Raw genomic sequence first — 25,252 nt, forward strand, 5'->3', positions numbered from 1 at the left:
CAAATTGTCCAGCCCTGGGCAAATCATTTTAACTTCCCTGGGCTCTAGTTTTTAGAGGTTTTTGTTTTGTTTTGTTTTTGTACTAAGCGTGAGAACTTTGGAATTATAATACCCCTTCTAGCTTGAACATTCAGTAAGTTTAAGGTTTCTTGTGACTTTGAGGGACACTAAATCCCTATATGTATTTTTTTACATACCAAAATCAGTTGTCCTCATTGTTTTTCTAATTTCTCCCTAAATAATAATAGAAATGTCTAAATAATTATCTAGAGTAACTGTTTGCTGTGTTCCTTCTTCCCCCAAGAAATGAAGAGAAAAGAAAGAAAAAAAGGCAGGCCCTGGAAATTTTTGTTTTCTTAATTTTTTTTATTACCTGAATCTTTTTCTGTTTATAAAGGCAAAGGAGCTATCCTTAAATTTAAAAATCTACGTGACATAATAGTTAAAAGGTAGGATGTTGTTTATGGATAAGTGAAGTAAAAGGGCTCTAGTTTTATAGGTAGCAATTTTTTAAAACAAGAATATATTGACGCTAAGTACCAATCCAACGGGTAGTACACAGCATCCAAATGTGGCATGTGTCATTAATGACATCTTTGGACAGTACATTGCTACTTGAACCTTGTTCTAAAGGGTGTCAGTCACTGTAGATGGGCATAGGGACTAGTTGTTAAAAGAATTCAGGTAACCACTGTAGGATGCATTGCATTTTTATGGTTTTATCCACAGTGACAATTTTCTTCTTTTTCTTTTTCTTTTTCTTTTTTTTTTTTTTTTAAGACAGAGCCTTGCTCTTTCACCCAGGCTGGAGTGCAGTAGCACAATCTCACAGCAACCTCTGCCTCCTGGGCTCAAGCGATCCTCATTCTCCCACCTCAGCCTCCTGAGTAGCTGGGACTACAGGCATGCACCACTACATCTGACTAGTTTTGGTATTTTTTTTTATAGAGGTGAGGTTTCATCATGTTGCCCAGGCTGGTCTCGAACTCCTGGAGTAGAGCAGTCCTCCCACCTTGGCCTCCTAAAATGCTGGGATTACAGGTTTGAGCCACTGCATGTAACCACCTTCTTTCTCTGTGGTGGCCTGTGATTCTCCTATATATCTCTAAATTTTTGTAATTATTTATTTTCATTTTTATCTACATATAGACTCTTTCTTACTCTAATTTCAAGCACCAATTTTCTTTCATCTACCAGTTCAGACCCTTTGCTTTTTTTCCCAGGATTCTTGCAGTTCATCTGAGAGAACTGATGGAAGATATTCTAAATACAGAGTTCGCAGAAATTCTCTTCAGCATCACCAAGAGGACATCAAGTACAGAACCAAAAGTTTCAAAGTAATGTTCTTTATATACATTTTTAGTGTTTAAGTAGTATCCATGTTTAAGGCAACCACCTCTTAAGCAGCCTCTGTTTGTGTAAGGGCACTTGTGAAAGAAAATATTTTCCTTGATATATTAAATAGATTTTCAATTCTGTTGAAATAGAGAATAAAAATCTAGCATTTGTGCTTATCACATTTTGTCTGGGAAGTAAGCCTTAAGTCTATGCCATCACTGCTTGATATGTTACTTGTTCATGGGAACTGGTGCTGCTTAAGAGCCAAGAAACCCCTGGTCACTGTTTGGTCAAAGTCTTAGTGTGATGTTCACCTTCTTCTATGTATAAGTCTAGCTGCTCTCCACACTGAAGTCTGCAGTAGGTCAGATAATATATTGTACTTTGGAATTCTAGTCATTTTCTTCTAGAGGGGATATGAACTCCGTATTAATACTTCAGCTTTTGTTTCATCACCATGGAGCCAGCACAGAACACTGGGAAGACTTAACTATATTAACAGAAAGCATACATTCTCTAGAGCCTACCCAGTATCCATCTGGGATCTGGGTGATTTTAAATCCATTTGATCTTGGGCATTGCTCTCAGTTTGGAGCAGGGTTTCTCAACCTTGGCATTCTTGATATTTGGGGCCAGTTAATTCATTGTGGTAGAGGCAGTTTTATGCATTGCAGTGTATTTAGTTGCATCCCTAAAACGTATGCACTAGATGCCAGTAACATCTCCCATCTCAGGTTGTAACATCCAAAAATGTCTCCTGACATTGTCAAATGTTCCCTGGAGGGCAAAGATGCCCTCTGTTGAGAATGCTGACCCAGAGAGAATCCATCTATATTCAAATGTGCACTCCAAGTCAATTAAAAACAAAAGCTAAGGGTTTTCTGGCTTTCTTGTGTTCTTACAAACTTGAATATGTATGAATATTCATTACACTGTATATATTCACTTATTACAGCGAAATATAATTATTTCTAAGAAGCGGCTTTCCTCCTCTGAATGTAATTGGATGGAATGCTCAGTGGATATAAAGACAGTGTTCATTTCCATAAGTCCTTCTTAGCATGCTTAAAATGAGCATTATACTTTCTCCCTTCCAAATAAAAATTAACACAACTAGGACAGGTTATTGATACCCTTACTGTGAAGAGAACATCCTGTGACTTTGTTCCCTTTTACTTTTGTTTTTAATAGATCCATATATTCACTATAGTAGTGACCTTGTCTCGTATGGCAATTTTTAAGTTCTCTAAATCATCTTCCAACATTCCCAGTCAGGTCCTGCAAACTCAAGCATTTCTCCACCATTTAAAGGAGTGCTGCTGATCTATAACAGAAATACAAAGTTTAGGCTACGCAAGCTAATGATTATTGAGCATATTTTAGAACAAACCACAAGACATTTATCTTTTTGTAGGTGTTACATGCCTTATATACATTATCATATGTAATATTCACGGCAGTCCTCTCAGATAAGCATGACTATTTTTCCTCTTATACCACTGAAGAAAGCAAGGCTGTAGAGTAATTAAATGGTTGAATCAGGATTAAAACCTAAGTCTGCCTAGCTTTAGTAATTTACGTCATTGACCACTGTGCCATGACAGTATAAGTTTAGACCTTATATACCTAATTTTTTCTGGAAGTCACCAAATACAGGAATATATTTTCAATATGTAAAAATCAGTGTTCTCCAAAAATGCATAAACATAGTACATGTCTTAGTTCAACAGAGGTCTAGATGCAAATGAAACATTTAAAACATTATTTTCCAGTACACTTAGAGTTGGTATCAGGTGAATCAGTGCTATCTAGTGGCACCCAAATTGCTATAAATCAATGCAATTTCCATAACAGCATATGGCAAAGCTATGAATGTTTAACATGTTCAGCAAGTAATCTCATTGGAGTTCTGTTTAAAATTACATTTGCAGCTGAAGAGGGCATCAGGCCTAGTTCATAAGAGGGGCCAGCACTTAGCAAAATGAAAAATAAGTTTGAAAATTTTGCAAGTAGATAGTGCAAATATAGGATAGAGCTGCAGAACCCATTTTATGATGGCGTTGTTCCACATTAATACTACTTAAATATTTTAAAACAGATACATTTCAGCAATGGATATATCTACTATCACCCATATGTCACAGATTCCTGGCCTGAAATAATATAGTAATTTAATGTAAAACTCACAGGAATATAACATTTTTGGTAGTCACTGGAGAGGAAAATATAGGAACACATTTTTGCCCATTGTAGATACCAGTGGTCATTTTCTCATACTCCTTTCATGAAAATAAGTTTTTAAAAAAGACTGAGAGAGAAGGCAGCTTTAAAAGAACAGTGAGCTTAAATGAGTAATGAGAAAGTTGTGTTAGTCATTTCTTGTCTTCATGGATAATCAGAAGAGCCAGCTATGATACCTCATTGACATCCTGAAGAAAATGCTTCAAATAAGAGAAACAGGAACTCCAGAGAGAATGTGCCCCTTACTCCATCAGTTTCAGAAGACATTATTTCAGTAGCTATTAACTTTCCCCACATTTGCTAAGACAGAATTCAAAGAAAAGGCAAATTATAGGGACTTGAGTTAACTGGTTCTACTGAAAACTACAGTTCCAGGAAATCAGTGTAAGACTCAGTTTAATGCAACAAACATATATTGTACAGCTACCATGTTGCAAATCACAGTACCTGTGGGTGTGGGGTTGGGGAATAAATGTATAAAGATGCAGAAAGCATGGTATTAAAGGAGAGAATATTTACCTAGTTATCTTAATTCTAACAGACACAGGTGCTCTAGAGCAGAGGTTGGCAAACTGCTCATGGGTCCAATCTTGCCTGCCAACTATTTTTGTAAATCAAGTTTTATTGTAATACAACCACACTCATTTATTCACATATTGTCTTTGGCTGCTTTTGCACTGAACAGTAGAGTTGAATAGTTGCTACAGAAACCATATGGCCCACAAAGACTAAAGTATTTACTGTCTGGCCCTCTATAGAAAATGTTTTCCAACCTCTGGTCTAGAGGAAGAAGAAACTACTAATCTACTTCTTCCTTTACACATTATATGACATATTTCCATTTCGGTATTTGCCAATCAAATAGATACTGTCCAAGCTCTTTGAAAAGTCATAATACTTATTCATTCAGCAAATACTTATTGAGTGTCGGCTGTATGCCAAGAACTTTCTAGGTGCATGGGACTCACGTCAGTGAACAAAATGAAGCAAAAACCTCTGACTTTTTTGTTGTAATTGGACAATATTCATATTTTTGTTGTTGTCTAAACACAGAATTCATCAAACATTTATTGGATTTTTAATGCAAACCAAGGCACTGTGCTAGGAGCTCAAGAGAATGGCACAATAAGAAAAAACATTACCAACCCTTAGGAATTTAAATCCTTCATACAAATTACAGTGGCACAAAAAAGAAAAGGGCTAAATGCTATAAAGGTAGCCCCATAAAAGTGGCCCCAGTAAACTGCATTGGGGGTTCAGAGGAAAGAAAGATGCTCAAGAGTCTTTTGAAAAGAGGTTTGTAGTGACAAGGCACAAGAAAACATTTATCCAAATCTCAGTTTGGGAGAGGATCACTATTAGAATTTCAGTTGTAGATTCTGACTATATTCCTGTTGACAGACAAATAACTGTTGGAATAGCAGACTGTGTTGGCAGCTGGCTTCTCTTATGTTGTTGCTGTTGTAAAAAGGCAATGAAACATCCAATATGACCACACTGCTTGTGTAGGGAAGGGTTAGCAGGAAGTGGGCAAGTCAGGTTCTCTTTCAATCACTCCAAGGCTAGAGCCATCTCCTCTGTTTATTCCTGTGGCAATCACCAGAACAAAAAGGATCAGCTTTCTAGAAGCCTGTCAAGATTTTGAGCAGGACCATCATCCCCAATTGTGAGAGCATCAAATGTAATATTGTCTTAAGTTGACCAAGCTAACTGGACAAAGCCTGATCTAAAAGCTTATATTTAGAATTCATTTCAAAGCTGAATCTAACACAACATTTTCTCTGTCTTGGTAGACAAGAGAAGCATTTCATGGCCTCTCTTTCATCAAGCTTAATTGGGTTTCTGTAGGACATACAGGCTTCCTTCCTGGCTCAGCTGTTTCAAATAGAACAGAATGTTCAAAAGTCAGCCAGTAACACAGCATCACTAATTTGAATTCACAGAGGAGCATGGTTTTGTCCAAGACATCCCCATTTATTACCTTTACCCATACTAAATATATGGTTTTAATTAACATTAGAATTTTTTAGTAAAATTGCAGAAGGCATGTTTATTCCCCATTCTTCTTCCCCTTGAAAGAAAAGTCATGATTTTTAACTTGTAGTTGAAGAGTTAGTATACAGTTTCTTTTTAAACAAACAGATGTTTTATGGGATAAGATGAGGTAGATGAGGAAGCATTAATAATGGCTTTCGGCAGAGTCCATGGAAGCAGAGTTTGCCAAAGCCCTGTCATATTTGTTCAGTGTAAGTACGTGTGTGATATAAGTACATGTTTTGTTCCTTGAACTCATTTCTCTCTCATTGAATCTTTGTGATTTGTTTATACCTTGCTCACAGCAATTAATGGCTGTTAGCACTTTCTCTCTCAAGTCAGCTATTTCTATACATATCTTAAATCTTCTACAACAGTAGCTTCTAAAGCATGCTATGTATAATTCCTAGTACAATTCAAGATTGTAGCTGATGCATAAACATTTTTATTTTAATGACTATAAAAATATATCACTAATGGATTATTACATTGATTTTTACAGATATTGCTTAGGAATAGTAGTGGCAACCATGGGAGAATTTGAGAGAGCGTTAACCCTACAATACTCCAATTATCTCATTTATAACTACTCCATGCTTTGATAAGAAGTCATATGTAAACTAATATGCAAACACAGCTCTGTGGTTCTCTCCATCCTTTAAGCCTCCCCTATACAGAGATTTAGAGTGCAAGGTTAACTTTTAAGTAAATGTAAGAGAAAACAGTAGTAAAACTATAGGTGAATATTGACCTTTGGGAAATGCTCTTCTACTAGATTGTATGGGCTTTTGAAGGCAAGCACTGCCTTGAGTCCAGAACACACAGTGAGTGTACAACACATGTTAAATTGGTGATTTTAAAAACTTTTAAAAAATCATTTTCCAATTTCAGCCTTTCTAAAATTCTAACAAAAATTTAATTGCTATTTTTGCAGTAAAGATTACATGACACATTTAAAACCTTACAGGCAATCAAATCATGCTGAAGTATGAAGATATGTTTATTCTCTTGAAGTGGTCAAGACTAACCTGCTTGCCATATTTAACTAGTCAATTTCATCCTGCTCTTCAAAAATTAAACAAAAGGTTGCCAGTTGAATTGGTATTTTTTTCTTTGTTAAAAATCTGAAATTTGTAATGGATCTAAAGTGCTTATTCAGAAATCAACATGGGTACTTAGATGAGCATATTAATGTTTTAACCTATTAGAGCCACACTTTATCAAACCCAATTCCCTTAGCAAGCCACATGCTTTTACCCTTCCAAATAATTTACTCCACAAAAATATTAAGAAAAGAAAGATTGTGAACAAATGTAACTATATAAGCCATTTTTAATAATCTCTAATTCAAAATTCTAGGTACTAAATACCTAAGAAAAAACAATTAAATTTATTAGTTTTTAACAAACATCATAATATATTCATCCAAACAATGATTGTTTCCTTCAAAATAGTCACTTTAAGGCCATGTGCGGTGGCTCATGCCTATAATCCCAGCACTTTGGGAGGCTGAGGTGAGCAGATCACGAGGTCAGGAGATCGAGACCATCCTGGCTAACATGGTGAAGCCCTGTCTCTACTAAAATTACAAAAAAAAAAAAAAAAATTAGCTGGGTATGGTGGTGGACGCCTGTAGTCCCAGCTACTCAGGAGGCTGAGGCAGGAGAATGGGGTGAACCCAGGAGGCAGAGCTTGCAGTGAGCCAAGATCATGCCACTGCACTCCAGCCTGGGTGACAGAGCGAGACTCCATCTCAAGAAAAAAAAAAAAAAAAAAAACCAATAAAGTCACTTTAAGAGACTAAGCACTGATTCCTGTGAGCGATCATTAAAAACATCTTCACACTCCTCCCTTTATTTCTTATGTCAATGGCACATCTTTTTGAGTATGCTTGTTTGTGGCAAATTTTTATCCACTATGAGTGGATTTGGTTTCTGAAAATGGATTAAAGTCATGTGAAGCCAAGTCTGAAGTAAGTAAAAAGAAAAAAATTTGAGTAAAATCTTTTCATTATTGACACACTGGGAATATATAATTTCATACAATAAAATATCAATTAGATATTAGTCCTATTATGAAAACTAGTCAAAGAGATTCAAATGGATTTATCTAGAAGAGTATTTTCATAAATCTGTTAATATGGTAGATGAGTGTTGCTTTAGTTTTTTTTTTTTAGATGGAATCTCACTCTGTCATCCAGGCTGGAGTGCAGTGATGGTCTTGGCTCACTGCAGCCTCTGCCTCCTGAGTTCAAGCAAGTCTCCTGCCTCAGCCTCCCAGGTAGCTGGGATCACAGGCATGTGCTACCATGCCTGGCTAATTTTTGTATTTTTAATGGAGATGGGGTTTCACCATGTTGGCCAGGCTGGTCTCCAATGCCTGACCACAGATGATCTGCGATCTTCCACCTCTCAAAGTGCTGGGATTACAGGTGTGAGCCACTGTGTCTGGCTTGCTTTGGGTTTTTAATATTGTTGTATCAATTTGGATTCCCAATGGTAAATTTGCATAGTTTGCATAGTTAGAAGTACTGGTTGTTCACTGTTTCTGTCTGGATAGATTAGAATCATACAGTGTTAATGCTGAGAGGACTCAGAGATGATCTGGTGCAGCCCTGTAATTTTTTTACATCAAGACACTGAGAATGTGAGAGCAGTAATCTCCTGTTTCCCAGCTCCACCACAGCAAACTTTAATTTCTGCACTTTGGTCAAGAAATGATCATCATATGACCATTTATTGAGTTATTTAGTGTAGATGGCATAGCGCTAAATTGTGGAATATGTGGATGGGTAGATGGAAAAATGAGTAGATGGAAAGATGGGTAGATGGAGACAATCATAGCCTCACCCTCTTGGAGGTTAAAATGTAAAATAGCAGCCGCACAGATGGAGATATGGAGGGCAGACTTTAAGTAAAACATCTGCCCAGATTAAACTTTCAGATAGGAATAAAGTAGTTTACTGAGGAAGAGATTAAATTTTCTTGAGCACTGATAGAGAACTGGGAATTCAGAGTAGGGCAGAAATGGAGGGACAGTGCATTATTAGGCTAGAGACAAATTCAGGAAAATATTTTTGCCAGGGAATGTGAAATACATACGTGTTTGTTCCTTCTCTCCCGGGGAAGGGCTGGACAAATTAAAATTTTAAAAAATTAAATGTATCATTTGTCTCATACACTTTGAACTTATAATATTCCAGAGAGAAAAATACTTGGTGGGTATCATTAAATATTCATCATTAGAGATCAGTTTAGCAAAGACATTTAGTCAGGTTGGAACAGCTTTTTAAAAACCAATTACAATGTGGGTTATGAAAGAGAAGTGGAAGAAACCCAGGAAAAATATTAGAAAATGCAAGTCCCTTCACCCAGTGGAACTTTTGCAGCGATTTCTGGCTAACTAGCTTGTTGAGACTTAGGACAGCAATGAAAATAGGTCCTTGTGCTAAGTATATAAGAATTGGTAAGAAGCAAAAGCTGAGATCATTAGAATTGCAAAGAATGTTCCTTTTTAACAAATATTTCCTTTTTAATACTTAAGCTTTTGGTGCAAAGATAGCTAGGAATTGGAAACATTCATTTTATGGTCACCTTATAAAATTTACTTTTATAGAAGTTCTACAAATTAATTATCCGTATAGAATTAGAGGAGATGACAGTTTTGTTTTGTTTTGTTTTGTTTTCATGTTCTGTTATGTTGATTGTTCAAAGCATTTTGAAATATTTTTATTTTAGGGTAGTCTTTTAGGGTTAACTTGGCTAGTTTTGTTTCAAGGTAATATAAGAAATTCTGACAATATTTTGAAGACTTATATTAGAACTTAAAGATATAATAGAGTTAAACCTCCTCATTTTCCAAAAGTGAAAGAAATAAATGTGAGTGATTGAATCATGAATAAGTCAACAATTGTAAAGGGAAGGAATAACAGTCATAAATGTGTGTTCACCTATTAACAGTGTCAAAATATATGAAGAAAAAACTGATAGAATTGCAAGGAAAAATAGTCAAATCCATAATTATAGTTGGAGATTTCAACATTCATTTTTCAGCAATTCATAAAACAGTAGGCAGAAAGTCAGTAAAGATATAGAAGACTTGAACAATACTATTAACCAAGTGAATTTAATTGACATTTATAGAATACTTCCCCCAAAACAGCTAATTACACATATTTTTCATGTACACATTGAATATTTCCCAAGGTGGACTATATTCTGAGTCATAATGAGAGACAGGGCTACGTGGATTTCCTAGGGCGACTAAGAATCCCTAAGCCTAATTGGGAAGGTGACCACATCCACCTTTAAATAAGGGGCTTGCAACTTAGCTCACATCTGACTAATCAGGTAGTAAAAAGAGCTCACTAAAATGCTAATTAGGCTAAAACAGGAGGTAAAGAAATAGCCAATCATCTATCACCTGAGAGCATAGGGGAGGGACAATGCTCAGGATATAAACCCAGGCATTGGAGCTGGCAATGGCAACCCCCTTTGGGTCCCCTCCCATTGTATGGGAGTTCTGTTTTCACTCTATTAAATCTTGCAACTGCATGTTCTTCTGGTCTGTGTTTGTTATGGCTGGAGCTGAGCTTTCGCTCGCCGTCCACCACTGCTATTTGCTGCAGACCCGCCAATGACTTCCACCCCTCTGGATCTGACAGGATGTCCACTGCGCTCCTGATCCAGCGAGGTGCCCATTCCCACTCCCAATCAGGCTAAAGTCTTGCCATTGTTCCTGCATGGCTAAGTGTCCCGGTTCATCTTATTCAAGCTGAATGCTAGCTGCTGGGTTCCACGGTTCTCTTCTGTGACCCACGGCTTCTAATAGAGCTATAACACTCACCGCATGGCTCAAGATTCCATTCCTTGGAATCCATGAGGCCAAGAACCCCAGGTCAGAGAACAAAAGGCTTGCCACCATCTTGGGAGCTCTAAGAACAAGGACCCCCCAGTAACAATAAAACAAATTTCAATAAATTTAAAATGATTGAAATTATGCAATATATGTTGTCTATTCCCAACAGAATGAAATTAGAAATTAAAAACAGAAAGATACCTAAAAATTTCCCAAATATTTAGAAGTTAAACATGATACTTCAAATAATCCATGGATGTATCAAGAAAATCAAAAGAAAAATTAGAAAATATTTTACCTATATAAAAATTAATACACAATTTATCCAAATTTGTGAGATCATCTAAAAAGTGCTCAGAGGGAAATCTGTAACATGAAATGTGTATATTACAAAAGAAAAAAGTTTCAAATCAATAGTCTGTGCTTCCATTGTAAAAAACTAGAAGACCAAGAGCAAATTAAACCCAAAGTAAGTAAAAGCAAGGATACAGTACATTTAAGATCAATGAAATTAAAAAAATAAATAAATTACCTAAAAGCAAGTTCTTCGAAAAAATCGCTAAGAATCAAAAATCTCTAGCCAGACTGATTAGGACAAAAAAGAGAAGATACAAATGGCCAATATGAGGAATGAAAGAAGAATATTACTACAGCTCCTAATGATATTAAAAGAATAATTAGGGGGAGGAGGCAGAGCAAGATGGTGAAATAGAACCCTCCAGCAATTGTCCCCCTATCTCTCTCTCTCATGAAAACCAAATTGAACAACTAACTATCCAGACGAAAAAGCACTCCTATATGAATAAAAATTCAGGTGAGCAATCACAGTATCTGGTTCTAACATCATATCAAGGAAAAAGGCACTGAAGAGGGTAGGAAAGACTATCTTGAATTGCCTACATTTCCCCACTCCTCCCCCATCCTCTGGCAGCAGCCATGTGGTGGGAGAGAGAATCTGTGTGTTTTGGGGAGAGAGAGAACAGTGATTGTGGAACTTTGCATGGGAACTCAGTGCTACCCTGTCACAGTGGAAAGCAACACAAGTCAGAATTTAGTCATGCCCATGGAGGGAGCATTTAGACGAGCACTAGCCAGAAGGGAATCATCCATCCTGATAGTTGGAATCTGAGTTCTAGCTCGACCCATCACTATGGACTAAAGTTCTCTGGGATCCTAAATAAACTTGAAAGGAAGTTTAGCCACAAGGACAATCCTGGTACCGTGCTGGGCTTGGAGCCATTGGCGTGACCTAGTAAGACAATAGCCAGGGCTATCAAGGGAGTGCTAGCATCACCTATTCCCCAACTAAGGCAATACAGCTCAAAGCTCCAGGAGACACTCCTTCCTTCAGATTTAGTTGGGGAAAGGAGGAGAGTAAAGAGGACTTTGTTTTGCAACTTGGATATCAGCTTAGCCATAGTAGAATAGGGTACCAGGCAGAGTCTCGAAGCCCTCATTCCATGACCTAGCTCCCAGATAACATTTCTAGACACATCCTGGGTCAGAAGGGAACCTGCTTTGTTGAAGAAAGGACCCAGTCATTTATCACCTGCTGACTAAAGAGTCTGTAGGTCTTGCACACCTGTAATCCCAGCACTTTGGGAGGCTGAGGTGGGTGGATCACCTGAGGTCAGGAATTCAAGACCAGCCTGGCTAACATGGTGAAACCCCGTTTCTACTAAAAATACAAAAAAATTAACCAGGTATGGTGGTATGCACCTGTAATCCCAGCTTCTCAGGAGGCTGAGCCAGGAGAATTGCTTGAACCCGGGAGGTGGAGGTTGCAGTGAGCTGCCATCGCACCATTGCCCTCCAGCTTGGGCAACAAAAGTGAAACTCCATCTCAAAAAAAAAAAACAAAAAACCTAAGTGGTACCTAGGCAGTACTCGCCACAGGCCTTAGGTAAGACCCAGGCCTGTGCTAGCTTCAGGTGTGACCCAGCACATTCTCAGCTGTCGTTGTCACAGGGCAAGACTTCCTGCTTGAGAAAAGGAAAGAGAAGAGTAAAGAGGACTTTGTCTTGCAGCTTGGGCAACAGCTCAGGCACAGTGGGGATGCTGATTCCAGGTCTTGGCTTCTGGACAACATTTCTGAAATAACCCTAGACCAGTTAGGAGCCTGTTACCCTGAAGGGAGTGACCCAGGCCTGGCAGCATTCACTACAAGCTGAATGAAGATTCCTCAACATTATCTGGTTGACAGTTTGTTGAGTGAACATCGGTAGTAGTTAGGCAGTACTCATCACGGGCCTGGGGCTATGGTGGCCACAGAGAGACTCTTTCTTCATGAGGAAAGAAGAGTGAAAAGTAGGAAGGACTTTGTCTTCTGGCTTGTGTGTCAGCTCAGCCTCAGTAGAATAGAGCAGCAAGTAGATCCCTAAAGTTTCCAACTCTGGACCCTGGCTCCTGGATGGCATTTCTGGATCTGCCCTGGGCTGGGGCAGAGCTCACTGCTCTGAAGGAAAGGCCACAAGCATGGCTGGATTCATCACCTGCTAACTGGAGAAGCTACAGGCCTTGAGTGAACATGACCAGTAGCCAGGAGTTAGTCACATGGACCCAGCAGAGTCCTAGTGGTGATGGCCACAGGGATGTTTCTGTCACCTCTTCCCCATCTCCAGGCAGCTTATCATGGAGAGAGAGTGAGTTCATTGATTTGGCAAAAATTAGGGGAAGAAAACAAGAGACTCTGCCTGGTAACCCAGGGAATTCTCATGGATCTTATTCAAGACCACCAGGCAGTACCTCTATAAGTCTGCAAGAATCACAGTGATACTGGGCTTCAGGTGCCATTTAATGCAGACAAAGCTGCAGTGACCAAAGACTTAGATCACAACACTCAATTCCCTTTGAATACTTGGAAACCCTTCTCAGAAAGGATGGATCCAAACAAGCCCAGACTGCCAAGACTACAATAAATACCTAACTCTTCAGGGCTCAGACACTGACAAATATCCCCCAGCATCAGAACCATCCATGAAAACATGCTCTCACCAAACAAACTAAACACACCAGGGACCAATCCTGGAGTGACAGAAATATGTGACCTTTAAGAGAATTCAAATTAGCTATTTAAATAGCACCACAAAATTCAAGATAACACAGAGACGGAATTTAGAATCCTGTTAGATAAACTTAACAAAGAGATTGAAATAATATTTAAAAATCAAGCAGAAATTCTGGAGCTAAAAAATTTAATTGACATAGTGAAGAATGCATGAGTCACTCAAAAGCAGAATTGCTTAAGCAGAAGAAATAATTAGTGGGCTTAAAGACAGGCTATTTGAAAATATACAGTCAGAGGAGACAAAAAAATAAAAAATAATGAAGCATACCAATAAGATCTAGAAAATAGCCTCTGTTGATGAAAAGAGTCAAACTTTGTAAAATATTTGAAGAGATTTATTCTGAATCAAATACGAGTGACCTTAGCCCATGACACAGCCCTTAGGAGGGTCCTGAGAATATGTGCCCAAGGTGGTTGGGGTACAGCTTGGTTTTATATATTTTAGGGAGGCATGAGACATCAATCAAATACATTTGAGAAATACATTGGTTTGGTTCAAAAAGATGGGACAACTCAAAGCAGGGGCTTCCAGGCTGTAGGTAAATTTAAACATTTTCTGGTTGACAATTAGTTGAGGTTGTCCAAAGACCTGGGATCAATAGAAAGGAAATATTCAGGTTAAGATAAAAGATTGTGGAGACCAAGGTCTTTTTGAAGTCTTATCGTGGCTGCCCTTAGAGACAACAGATGACAAATATTTCCTATTCAGATCGTTAAAAGGTGCTAGACTTTTAGTTAATCTCTTCAAGATTGGGAGGGCCTGAAGAAAAAGATCTAGCTATGTTAATAGAGATTCTTTACAAATGCAGTTTTTCCCACACAAAGGATGGCTTTGCAGGGCCATTTCAAGATATGGCAGAAAAACATGTTTTGGGGTAAAATATTTTGATTTTCTTCCTGGTATTATAATGCTATGCCACAGTCAGATTGGAAAGTAAGTCACGATACATAGAATTAAATAAGACCCATCTGATGAGAATTTATAGTTTGTAGGGCACAACTCCCCAGACCCCTTAGACAGGAATTTGGGCAAGATTAAAAAATAGAGCTTAGTTTTCACCTCAAAAGGACAGATACAAGAGTTATTGGCCTTAAAGAGGAGCTAGAGAGGGAGATTGGAGTAGAAAGTCTTTCAATGAAATAATAACAGAGAACTTTCCAAAACTACAGAAAGATATAAATATTTAAGTACAAGAAGGTTATAGAACACCAAGTAAATTTAACCCAAATAAGACTACCTCAAAACGTATAACTCCCAAGGGTCACGTATTAGGGAAAAAATTAAAAGCAACAAGATTAAAGAAACAAATAATATACAAAGGAGCTCCCATCCATCTGTCAGCAGACTTTTCAGTGGAAATCTTACAGGCCAGGAGAGACAGGCATGACATATTTAAATTGCTGAAGAAATACAACTGTTATGCTAGAATAGTATATCCAGGAAAAATATCCTTCAAATGTGAAGGGGAAGTGAAGACTTTCCCAGACAAACAAAAACTGAGGGTATTTATCAACACTAGACCAGTCCTATAACAAAAGCTAATGGGAGTCCTTCAATCTGACATTAAAGGATGTTGACAAGCAATACTATATCATTTGAAGGTACAAAACTCACTAGTAATGGTAAGTACACAGAAAAATCTGAATATTATAACACTGTAATTACAGTGTATAAGGTACTCATGTCCTCAGTAGAAAGACTAAAAGATAAGTCAGTCAAAACTAATAATAAATACAACTTTTCAGGGCATAAATGGCATAAGATAAAAATAGAGACAAAGAAATTTAAAAGTAGGAGGGGTGAAGTTAAAGTGTTTTTATTAGTTTTCTCTTTGCTTGTTTGTTAGTTTGCTTGTTCTTGAAGTGTTATCATTAGTTAAAAAATAACATGTTATGTTATTTGCAAACCTCATGATAACCTTAAATCAAAAAACCTACAACAGATACACAAAAAATAAAAAGCAATAAATTAAAACATACTACCAGAAGAAATTGCTTTCACAAAAAGGAAGACAGGAAGAAGACGACCAGAAAACAAACATAAAATGAATAACAAAATGACAGGAGTAAGTTCTTGCTTATCAATAGTAACAGTGATTGTAAATAGACTAAATTCTCCAATCAGAAGACATAGAATGACTGAATGGATTGAAAAAGGAAACAAGACCCAATGGTCTGTTGCCTACAGGAAACACACTTTACCTATAAAGACATATGTAGACTAAAAATAAATGGATGGAAAATGATACTTCATGCAAACAGAAACCCAAAACAGCAGGAGTAGCTATACTTACATCAGAAAAAATAGATCTCAAAGCAAAAATCTATAAAAAGAGACAAGGTTATCGTGTAATGATAAAGAGGTGCATTCAGTAAGAGGATATAACAATTATAAATATATATGCACCCAACACTGGAGTTCCCAGATATATAAAGTCAATATTATTGGAGCTAAAGAGAGAGATAGATACCAATACAATAATAGCTGAAGACTTCAACACCCACTTTCAACATTGGACAGATTGTCCAGACAAAAAATCAACAAAGAAGCATAAGACTTAATCTGTAGTATAGACCAGATGAACCTAATAGATATGTACAGAACATTTCATCCAGTGGTTGCAGAAGACATTCTTCTCCTCAGCACATGCATCGTTGACAGGGATAGACCATATGTTTGGTCACAAAACAGTTCTTTAAAAATTCAAAAAAATTGAAAAACCAAGTATCGTATCTGACCACAAGGGAATAAAACTAGAAATCAATTTGGAAACTATACAAACACATGGAAATTAAACAGTATACTCTTGAATGACCAGTGGGTCAATAAAGAAACTAAGAGAAATTTAAAAAGTACTTGAAACAAATGAAAAAGGAAGCATAACATATCAAAACCTATAGGGTATAGCAGAAGCAGTGCTAAGAAGAAAGTTTAGAGCAATAAATGCCTACATCAAAAAAGCAGAAGAACTTCAAATAAAAAACTGAGTGATGCATCTTAAAGAACTAGAAAGCAAGAGAAAACTAAATTCAAAATTAGTAGAAGAAAAGAAATAATGAAGATCAGAGTAGATACAAATGAAAGGGAAATGAAAAAAATACAAACTATCAACTAAACAGTTGTTTTTTTGAAAAGATAAAATTGACAAACCTTTAGCTACAATAAGAAAAAGAGAGAAAAGACCCAAATAAATAAAATCTGAGGTGAAAATGGAGGCATTACACCTGATACTGCAGAGAGGATCATTAGAGACCTCAATGAGTAACTATATGCCAATAAATAGGAAAGCTTAGATAAAATGGATAAATTCTAGACACATACAACCTACTAAGATTGAACTTCCTGAAAACATCCAAAATCTGAATAGACCAATAACAAGTAATGAGATTGAAGCCATAGTAAAAAGGCTTCCAGCAAAGAAAAACCTGGGACCTGATGGCTTCACTGCTGAATTCTATCAAACACTTAAAGAACTAATACCAATCTTACTCAACCTATTTCAAAGAATAGAGGAGGAGGGAATACTTCCAAACTCATTCTATGAAGCCAGTATTACCCTGATACTAAAACCAGAAGAAGACACATTAAAAAAAAAAAAAAAAAAAGAAAAAAAAAAAAACCACAGGCCAATATCTCTGATGAACATTGATGAAAAAAATCTCCAACAGAATTCCAGCAAACCAAATTCAATAATCTATTTAAAAGATTATTCATAATAGACCAGGGATGCAAAGATGGTTTAACATACACAAATCCACCAGTGTCATACATCATACCAACAGAATGAAGGACAAAATTCATATGATCATTTTAATTGATACTGAAAAAGCATTTGATAAAATGAAACATCCTTCATATTGAAAAGCCTCAAAAAACTCAGGTTTTAGAGGGATTTTAAAAGGAACATATCTCAACACAATAAAAGTCATATATGACAGGCCCACAGCTAGTATTATACTGAACAAGAAACAACTGAACACCCTTCCTCTAAGATCTGTAAGAAGACAAGGATGCCCACTTTCCCTAGCTGTTAAATATAGCCTTGGAAGTCCTAGTTAAGAGTAATCAGAGAAGAGAAAGAAATAAGGAGCATCCAAATTGGAAAGGAAGAAGTCAATTATTCTTGTTTGCTGATGATATGATCTTCTACTTGAAAAAAATCTAGACTGTACTGAGAAGCTATTAGAACTGTTAAACGAATTCAGTAAATTTGAAGGATACAAAATCTATATACAAAAATTAGTAGCGTTTTTATATACAAACAGTGGACAATGTGAAAAAGAAATCAAAAAAGTAATCCTATTTACAATACCCACAAATAAGATACCTAGGAATAGATATAACCAAAGAAGTGAAGGATCTCCACAATGAAAACTATAAAACACTGATATAAGAAATTGAAGAGGACACACACACAAAAAAATGGAAAGATATTTTATAGTCATGGATTGTAAAAATACTGTTAAAATGTCCATACTACCCAAAGCAATCTACAAATTCAGTGCAATCCCTGTGAAAAGATCAATGACATTCTTCATGGAAATAGAAAAAACTATCCAAAAATTTATATAGAACCACAAGACCCAGAATAGCCAAAGCCATCCTGAGCAAAAAGAACTAAACTGGAGGAATCACATTACTTGACTTCAAATTACACTACAGAGCTATAGTAACCAAAACAGCATGTTGCTGGCATAAAAACAGACACATAGACCAATGGAACAGAATAGAGAGCCCAGAAACAAATCCATACATTTACAGTGAACTTATTTTTGACAGAGTTTCCAAGAACATACATTGGGGGAAAAGACAGTCTCTTTGATAAATATTACTGTAAAAACTGGATATTCATATGCAGAAAAATGAAACTAGAATGTGTATCTCTTATCATATACAAAATTCATATCAAAATGGATTAAAGACATAGATGACCTCAAATTATGAAGCTACTATAAGAAAAAAGAAACTCACCAGGACATTGGATTGTGCAAAGACTTTGAGGAATACACCAGAAGTACAGATAACCAAAGCTGGAGAGCTGGGATCACATAAAGTTAAAAAGATTCTGCACATTAAACAAAAAATAATCAGCCTCATGAAAAGACAACCCCAGAATAGGAGAACATTTTTGCAAACTATCCATCTAATAAGGGATTAATAACCATAATACATAAGGAACTCAGCTCCATAGAGGAAAAAACCTAATAATTTGATTTAAAAACCGGCAAAAGATCTGGATAGTCATTTCTCAAAAGAAGATATAAAATGGCAAACAGGTGTAGGAAATGGGCTCAAGATCATTGAGAAATGTAAATCACAATTCTAAGATATCATCTCACCTCAGTTAAAGTGGCTTTTACCCAAAAGACGGGCCATAACAAATGCTGGCAAGGATGTGGAGAAAGGGGAACCCCCATACACTGTTGGTTGGAATGTAAATTAGTACAGCCACTGTGGAGAACAGTATGGAGGAGTTTTGAAAAGCGAAAAGTAGAACTTTTAGATGATCCAGGTAGGTATCCCACTTCTAGGTATACAGGGACCAAATGAGAGATCACTGGATCGTGGGGGTGGTTTTCCCCATGCTGTTCTTGTGATAATGAGGGAGTTCTCACGAGATTTGATGGTTTTCAAAGTGGCAGTTTCCCATGCTCGCTCTCTCCTGGTGCCATGTGAAGTAGGTCTTTACTTCCCCTTCTCCTTCCGCCATGATGGTAAGTTTTCTGAGACCTCCCCAGCCATCTGGAACTGTGAATCAGTGAAACCTTTTTTCTTCATAAACTACCCAGTCTCCGGTAGTTCTTTATCACAGTGTGAAATCAGACTAATACAGGATTATTGCACTCTGTGCTTGTATCAAAATACCTCATGTACTCCATAAATATACGCACCTATTTTGTACCCATAAAAAGGTTTTAAATAATTTTTAACAATGTATGTTTAGTAAATGTCATGAATAACTCTACCAATAAATTTTTCAACTAAAATGAAATTGATATTTTTTAAAGCCTTAAAATGTATCATTCAGTAATTTCAATTCTAGGAATTTATATTAAATACATAAAAATATGGACAAAAGTTTTTATACCAAGATGTTCATCAAATGATTATTTATAACAGAGAATACTAAAATCAATTGTAAATTTTGAACAATATGAGATTAGTAAACTAAGATACTAAATAACCCTAATAATGATAACGATGATCATGACAGAGAAAATTCCTATGAAAAAATAGGAAACAAAATTGTCAACGAAGGTGATCTCCATATAAACAGATATTTATAAGTAAGACCTGGGAAAATGTATCCTTAAATTATGCTAATAAGTTTTTATTTTAAAATATTTGTTGAATAATTTTTCTCCAGAATTTTCCCCATATTTTTTAAATTTGCTAGAATGAAATATGTCAGTGCCATATTTTGACTGTCATATGCCAAGTAGCTGGCTTTATCATTAAAAATTTAAATTAGGCCAGGCACTGTGGCTCACGCCTGTAATCCCAGCACTTTGGGAGGCCAAGGCAGGTGGATCACCTGAGGTCAGGAGTTCGAGACCATCCTGACCAACTAAAAATACAAAATACAAAACTTAGCTAGGCATGGTGGTACATGCCTGTAATCCCAGCTACTGGGGGCGCTGAGGCAGGAAGATCACTTGAACCTGGGAGGCAGAGGTTGCAGTGAGCCAAGATTGTGCCACTGCACTCCAGCCTGGGCAACAGAGCAAGACTCTGTCTCAAAAAAACAAAAAACAGCAAAAAAGAATAATAAATTATTATTTTTCTCTAAATAGAAAATATATAACCAATGCTTTGATGCCAGTTGACTTTGTTTTAGAAATTTAAAGCCATACCTTTTAGGAAGAATGAATAGTATTTAAATATCTTTGTTTAATTCATCCTTCCTCTGGTAGGCATATTTTGAGGCCACCATGACACCATCTGTTTCAACAAGATACTCTTTTCCTCTCACTGCCTTTCTCAACTGTGGCATCAGTGAGTAAAATGTGTGTTTGCTTTCCCTTATTGACCTCTGATCATCAAAGCATCTTTTAGTGGGAAACCATTTATTATGCTTTTCTCTTTCAAAACCATAATTTATATCAAAACCATGATTCAGTGGAGATTTCTAGCATTGGTTGAGATCATAACCCTCTTCTCCATTTATACATCTTCCAATTCCAGCCACACCTGTAGTATGTCACATCTGAACTACAGTAGCTAGTTTACCTGTCTCTAGTTGCCCAATGTCAGCTCATTCTAAAGTAGTTGTTGGAATACATTTGGGGCATAATGTATATCCTTTCCTTTCTAGAGATCCTGCAGTGAAAGACTTCGAGTTTCCTATGAAATTCCCATAATTAGTGAAAATTGAAAATCACTTGGTTAAAAATGTCAGAGTCTTCATCTTAAATCTAGCTAACCTCCTGTATTAGTCTGATCTTGTGTTGCTATAAAGAAATACCTGAGCCTGGGTAGTTTATAAAGAAATTGGCTCACGGTTCTGCGGGCTGTACAGGTATGGTATCGGCATCTGCTTGGCTTTGGGGGAGGCCTCGGGGAACTTTTACTCATGGCAGAAGGTGAAGCAGGCACAGGCACTTCACATGGCAAAAGCAGCAGCAAGAGGTGAGGGGAGGTGCCACACACTTAAAAAACCAGATCTCCCCAGTACTCACTATTGCAAGGACGGCACCAAGCCATGAGGGATCCACCCCCATGACCCAAACACCTCCCACCAGGCCCCATCTCCAACACTGGGGAGTACACTTCAACATGAGATTGGGACATGGGCAAATACCCTAACTATATCATCTCCCTTTGGTACATGAAGGCTAATGATCTTGAACCACCTGAGGATTATGTTCGTGCCTTTGGCTCAAAGTATATGGACCTTTTAAAAATATTTTTTAAATGTTTGCCCCTTTCTTTTGCACTTATGTGCATTGTATGTGACACAGAAATAAAATATAAAGTTGGTACTTGGTATAGAGAAGGACAGCTAATTCATCAGATGGTCATGTTACATGAGGCCTTACTCCATGTGGGGACCATATTTTGAGAAATCTTTCTGGGCCACCTAACCCACAGATACGGAATTTTTGCCAACATTTCTTGATGCCTTCATCTCCCTAGAACCCCACTGTTACCCTCAGTTATGGTCTTAACTGGTATTCATATTTCAATCCTGTGCTGCTTCCATTCATTCTCCAAACAGAGGCCCAAGTAATCTTTGAAAAAAAAAAAATAAATCAAAGTTTGTCATCCTTCTCCTTTAAAGTCCTGATTGCCTTCTGATTGTACTTTAAAAGAAAAAGAAGTTTCAAATCCTGAGCATGGCCCTGGATCTCACTGTAATCTCTTCCTCCAGGCTCAGTGTACCTAAGCTGTGGGGCCTTCCTCCAGTTCTTCAGACACACCAAGCTCTTTCTCACCTCTGCACTTACTTGAGTCTGGAACATCATTCCCTGACTGCCCTCCCTGATCCTTCTCCTCACCTTCCGCTTTCTCATGCCCCAGCAATACATTTTCACCTGGCTGATTTCGTGGATTCACATTCCACATTCAAACATTGCCTTAACTATCACCTCCCAGAGGGGGTCTTATCTGAATCCTAAATCTAAACTTGGTTCTTCTTGTTATTACCTGTTTTTATAGCACTTATCATAGTTTTTAATTATGTCATTTGTTTAATGCCTTTCTCTTCTGCAAGCCTGAAGGCTTTCTGACTCTAGACCCCAATGTCTTGCTTTCTCTTAGCCTACCACATAGGTGCCCACTAAATTATTGTGAGTGAATGAATGAATGAGTGAGTGAAAGAAGGAAAAAAATCACAAGTATGGTAAATAAGTAGGAAACATTCATGAGAAGAAAGTGCAGTTTTACTGTTTATCAAAGGAAAGTATATTAAACACCTATTTTAAATCTATTTTATTAGTAAAATTATTTAGTGTTATAGCTGAGATATGTGGAGATGGACACATTCATATAATACATAAGGAGAAGGACCTTTTCTGGGTTCATTTTCATTTACTAAATATTTATTAAATGAGTGAGAGGATGAATATAATCTAGAAAGCAGTCTACCTAAATGTATTTTAAAACATCAAATTATTTTTATTGGCCCAGTATTTTTTCATGAGAATTTGTCATAAGGAATAGTCCTAAATATGGAAAAGGTTATATGTTTAAAGATATTTCTCACAGTGTTATGTATATGAGTAAAACATTGGAAACCACCTAAATGCCAATAAAATATGGCTGAGTAAAACATAGTATATCCACTAGATAGTATAAGAGTAACTCATAAGCTAAACGTTGGGATAAATAATGACTTCAAAAATGTTTATAGCATAAGTTTAAGTTAAACACAAAGTTTTATAAATTCTATTCATGGGGGAAAAAGACTGGAAAGAAATATGTCATGCTGCTATAGCAATGGGTGATTTCTCCTTTTTTGCAAATTTTCCTTAACATGCCCATATTTTATTTTTACAGTGATTATAGTTCTATTAACTTGTGCATGTACAACATAGCTTGTATATTAAGATTTAATTTCAGCTTCAGTACATTTAAATGAGTCTTGGTCCTTACCTTGTGTAATCATTGAAATGCTATGCCTTTTTTTCCTCAGGGTGACAGAACCTTTCCAGAAGGTTCCCACACTCATGGGTTAGCTCACTCATCCTCTTGGCAGGATCACAGTCGCTTCCTGTCTAGTCCAAGATTTTCATACATGAACTGTAAGTAATTAAGTCCTGTACCCATTTTTAAATTAGATTTAAGAAAATGCAACACATGGAAAAATTAGTTTAAGGCCAGTACATGATAGTGATATTCTTAAGTCTGAGAAAATCCTCATGAATCATACAATAAATGTTCAAGGATATTCATAATAGTACACAGTTTACTAAAAATATGTAGAATCCCTCCTTTTTAGACTTTATACTTCTCAGAATAACTTAAATAACCACCCAAGGTAAAAATCTTAATTAGGCAAATTTTTTGAGATTGCTAGTAACTATGGATGAGTGAGTAAAGAATGTTATTTTATAATAAAATTCAAATTATCAAAAAATTGAAGGTCTTTGCAATATAAATGTTGAGAAATATGTAATCTTGTACAAAGAGTAAGAATACTATTACTGCTAGATTTCACTCTGTGAATATTCCGTAAATCTTGATAAATGTCATCAACATCAACAAAGTATGAGTCCATTGGCCCAAAATGCCATCTGCCACCATCTATCCATGCCATCTCCGTTCCCTCCTATACGTGGTCTTCAAGTTTCAGCTTATATGTAATTTCCTTAAAGAAGGTTCACAGTTTGAAGTGTAGTCTCTGTTATGAGCACCCATAGTGTGCTACAATTTTTCTTTATAGCTTGAGGATAGGAGCAATGCCTGTTTTGTTCACCACTGTTTCCTTGGCACTCTATATAGTAGTTGGCAAATAGTAAATACTCAACTAATATTCAATTAATATTAAATTAATATACATATAAGTTGTTTTTGTTAAGTCCACATTTATCTAAACTTTTGGGATCCAAATGTTATTTAATGGATTCTTATTTAGGTAATAATTTCACTCTTCAGTTTACCATAGGCCTGTAGGGTTGTACATTAAATTTGATAATTCTGTCATTTAAAATAGCTATATTGCTCTAAAATAAAATACCAAAATAAGCCACTAGGAAGTAGGTCAAATCCAAAAGTCTCATTTTTGCTGGTTTATATTCATGGATTCATTGAATAAATATTTATCAGTTTCTGATAAATGGTTTGGGTTTTCATTATTTCATGATTATTTTATTCTAAATGCAGAGCATTTTTTCTTCCTGTCCTAATCATTTTCCCAAATGAGTTTGTATCTACATAATCTAAGAACTACCCTTCAATATGGACCTCAAGTTGGTTATGGCACCTCAGAATTTGATATACACATAGGCCAATTTTCTTTTTCTTTCATATTTAGCAATGGAAAACTTTCTCCAAGTGCTTCTAATATAAACAAGCATGGAGGAGGAAGTAGGGACTTAGCACCATGAAACATCACAGTGTCCCAATTAGTAAGACATTCAAGAGCCTGGAGATAAACAGCACCATGATGTGAACACAGAGGTCTTTGTTATACTGCTGTTACTTTTGCCATTATGACCTTCATAAGCCTTCCTAGAAAGGCACCTAGAGGGAAGTGGTTAGAAGACATTAAATGGAAAACATCAAGATTTTTGGAATTGTATTTATTACTATGATAGGCAGTGAAAGAACCTGTATTTAGGTTTTGACACTAGCATTTCATGACCAGCTGTGGTCATTTCTTTAATTAAGATATAGTTCTCACAAGCAACCATAGGTTTCTATAGAAATACACTGGCTGAAAAGGAAATAAAGTTAAACAGGAAAAAATATCAAGAGCATAACTGAAAAAGAAAACATTTATTATAGTTTATATTGTAAAATCTAACTGAAAAATTTAGCCTAAAAAGTAAAACTCTTTATTAGTTTAATTACTAAATAAATTAATTGATTAATAATCCATAGCCTTATGTTTTACTATTCTTCTCGTGTACAAGTTTGTTTTATGATTTTCTTCCCAGACTTATCCCCATATTTTCAAAAATACTTTTAAAAATTTAATCATAACTACCTTGTCATTAATTACTTTCAAGTAATTGAATTATAATTATTTCTACAAAACATATTTATTCTTA

The 25,252-nt window shown here is 36.3% G+C and overlaps 1 protein-coding gene across 3 annotated transcripts in view; it reads left to right on the forward strand.

Moving 5' to 3' along the window:
* CEP128 (centrosomal protein 128) overlaps positions 1-25,252 on the forward strand; it is a 488,113-nt gene that overhangs the window by 457,080 nt on the left and 5,781 nt on the right. For all 3 annotated transcript variants that reach the window (XM_033187243.1, XM_033187242.1, XM_033187244.1), the window contains 2 exons: positions 1,224-1,337; positions 23,173-23,281. In XM_033187243.1, coding sequence (XP_033043134.1) covers positions 1,224-1,337; positions 23,173-23,281 — 223 coding nt within the window. The remainder of the gene's footprint in view (positions 1-1,223; positions 1,338-23,172; positions 23,282-25,252) is intronic.

This window comes from Trachypithecus francoisi, unplaced genomic scaffold (assembly GCF_009764315.1).
Source record: "Trachypithecus francoisi isolate TF-2019V2 unplaced genomic scaffold, Tfra_2.0 Lachesis_group3, whole genome shotgun sequence".
NCBI lineage: Eukaryota > Metazoa > Chordata > Mammalia > Primates > Cercopithecidae > Trachypithecus > Trachypithecus francoisi.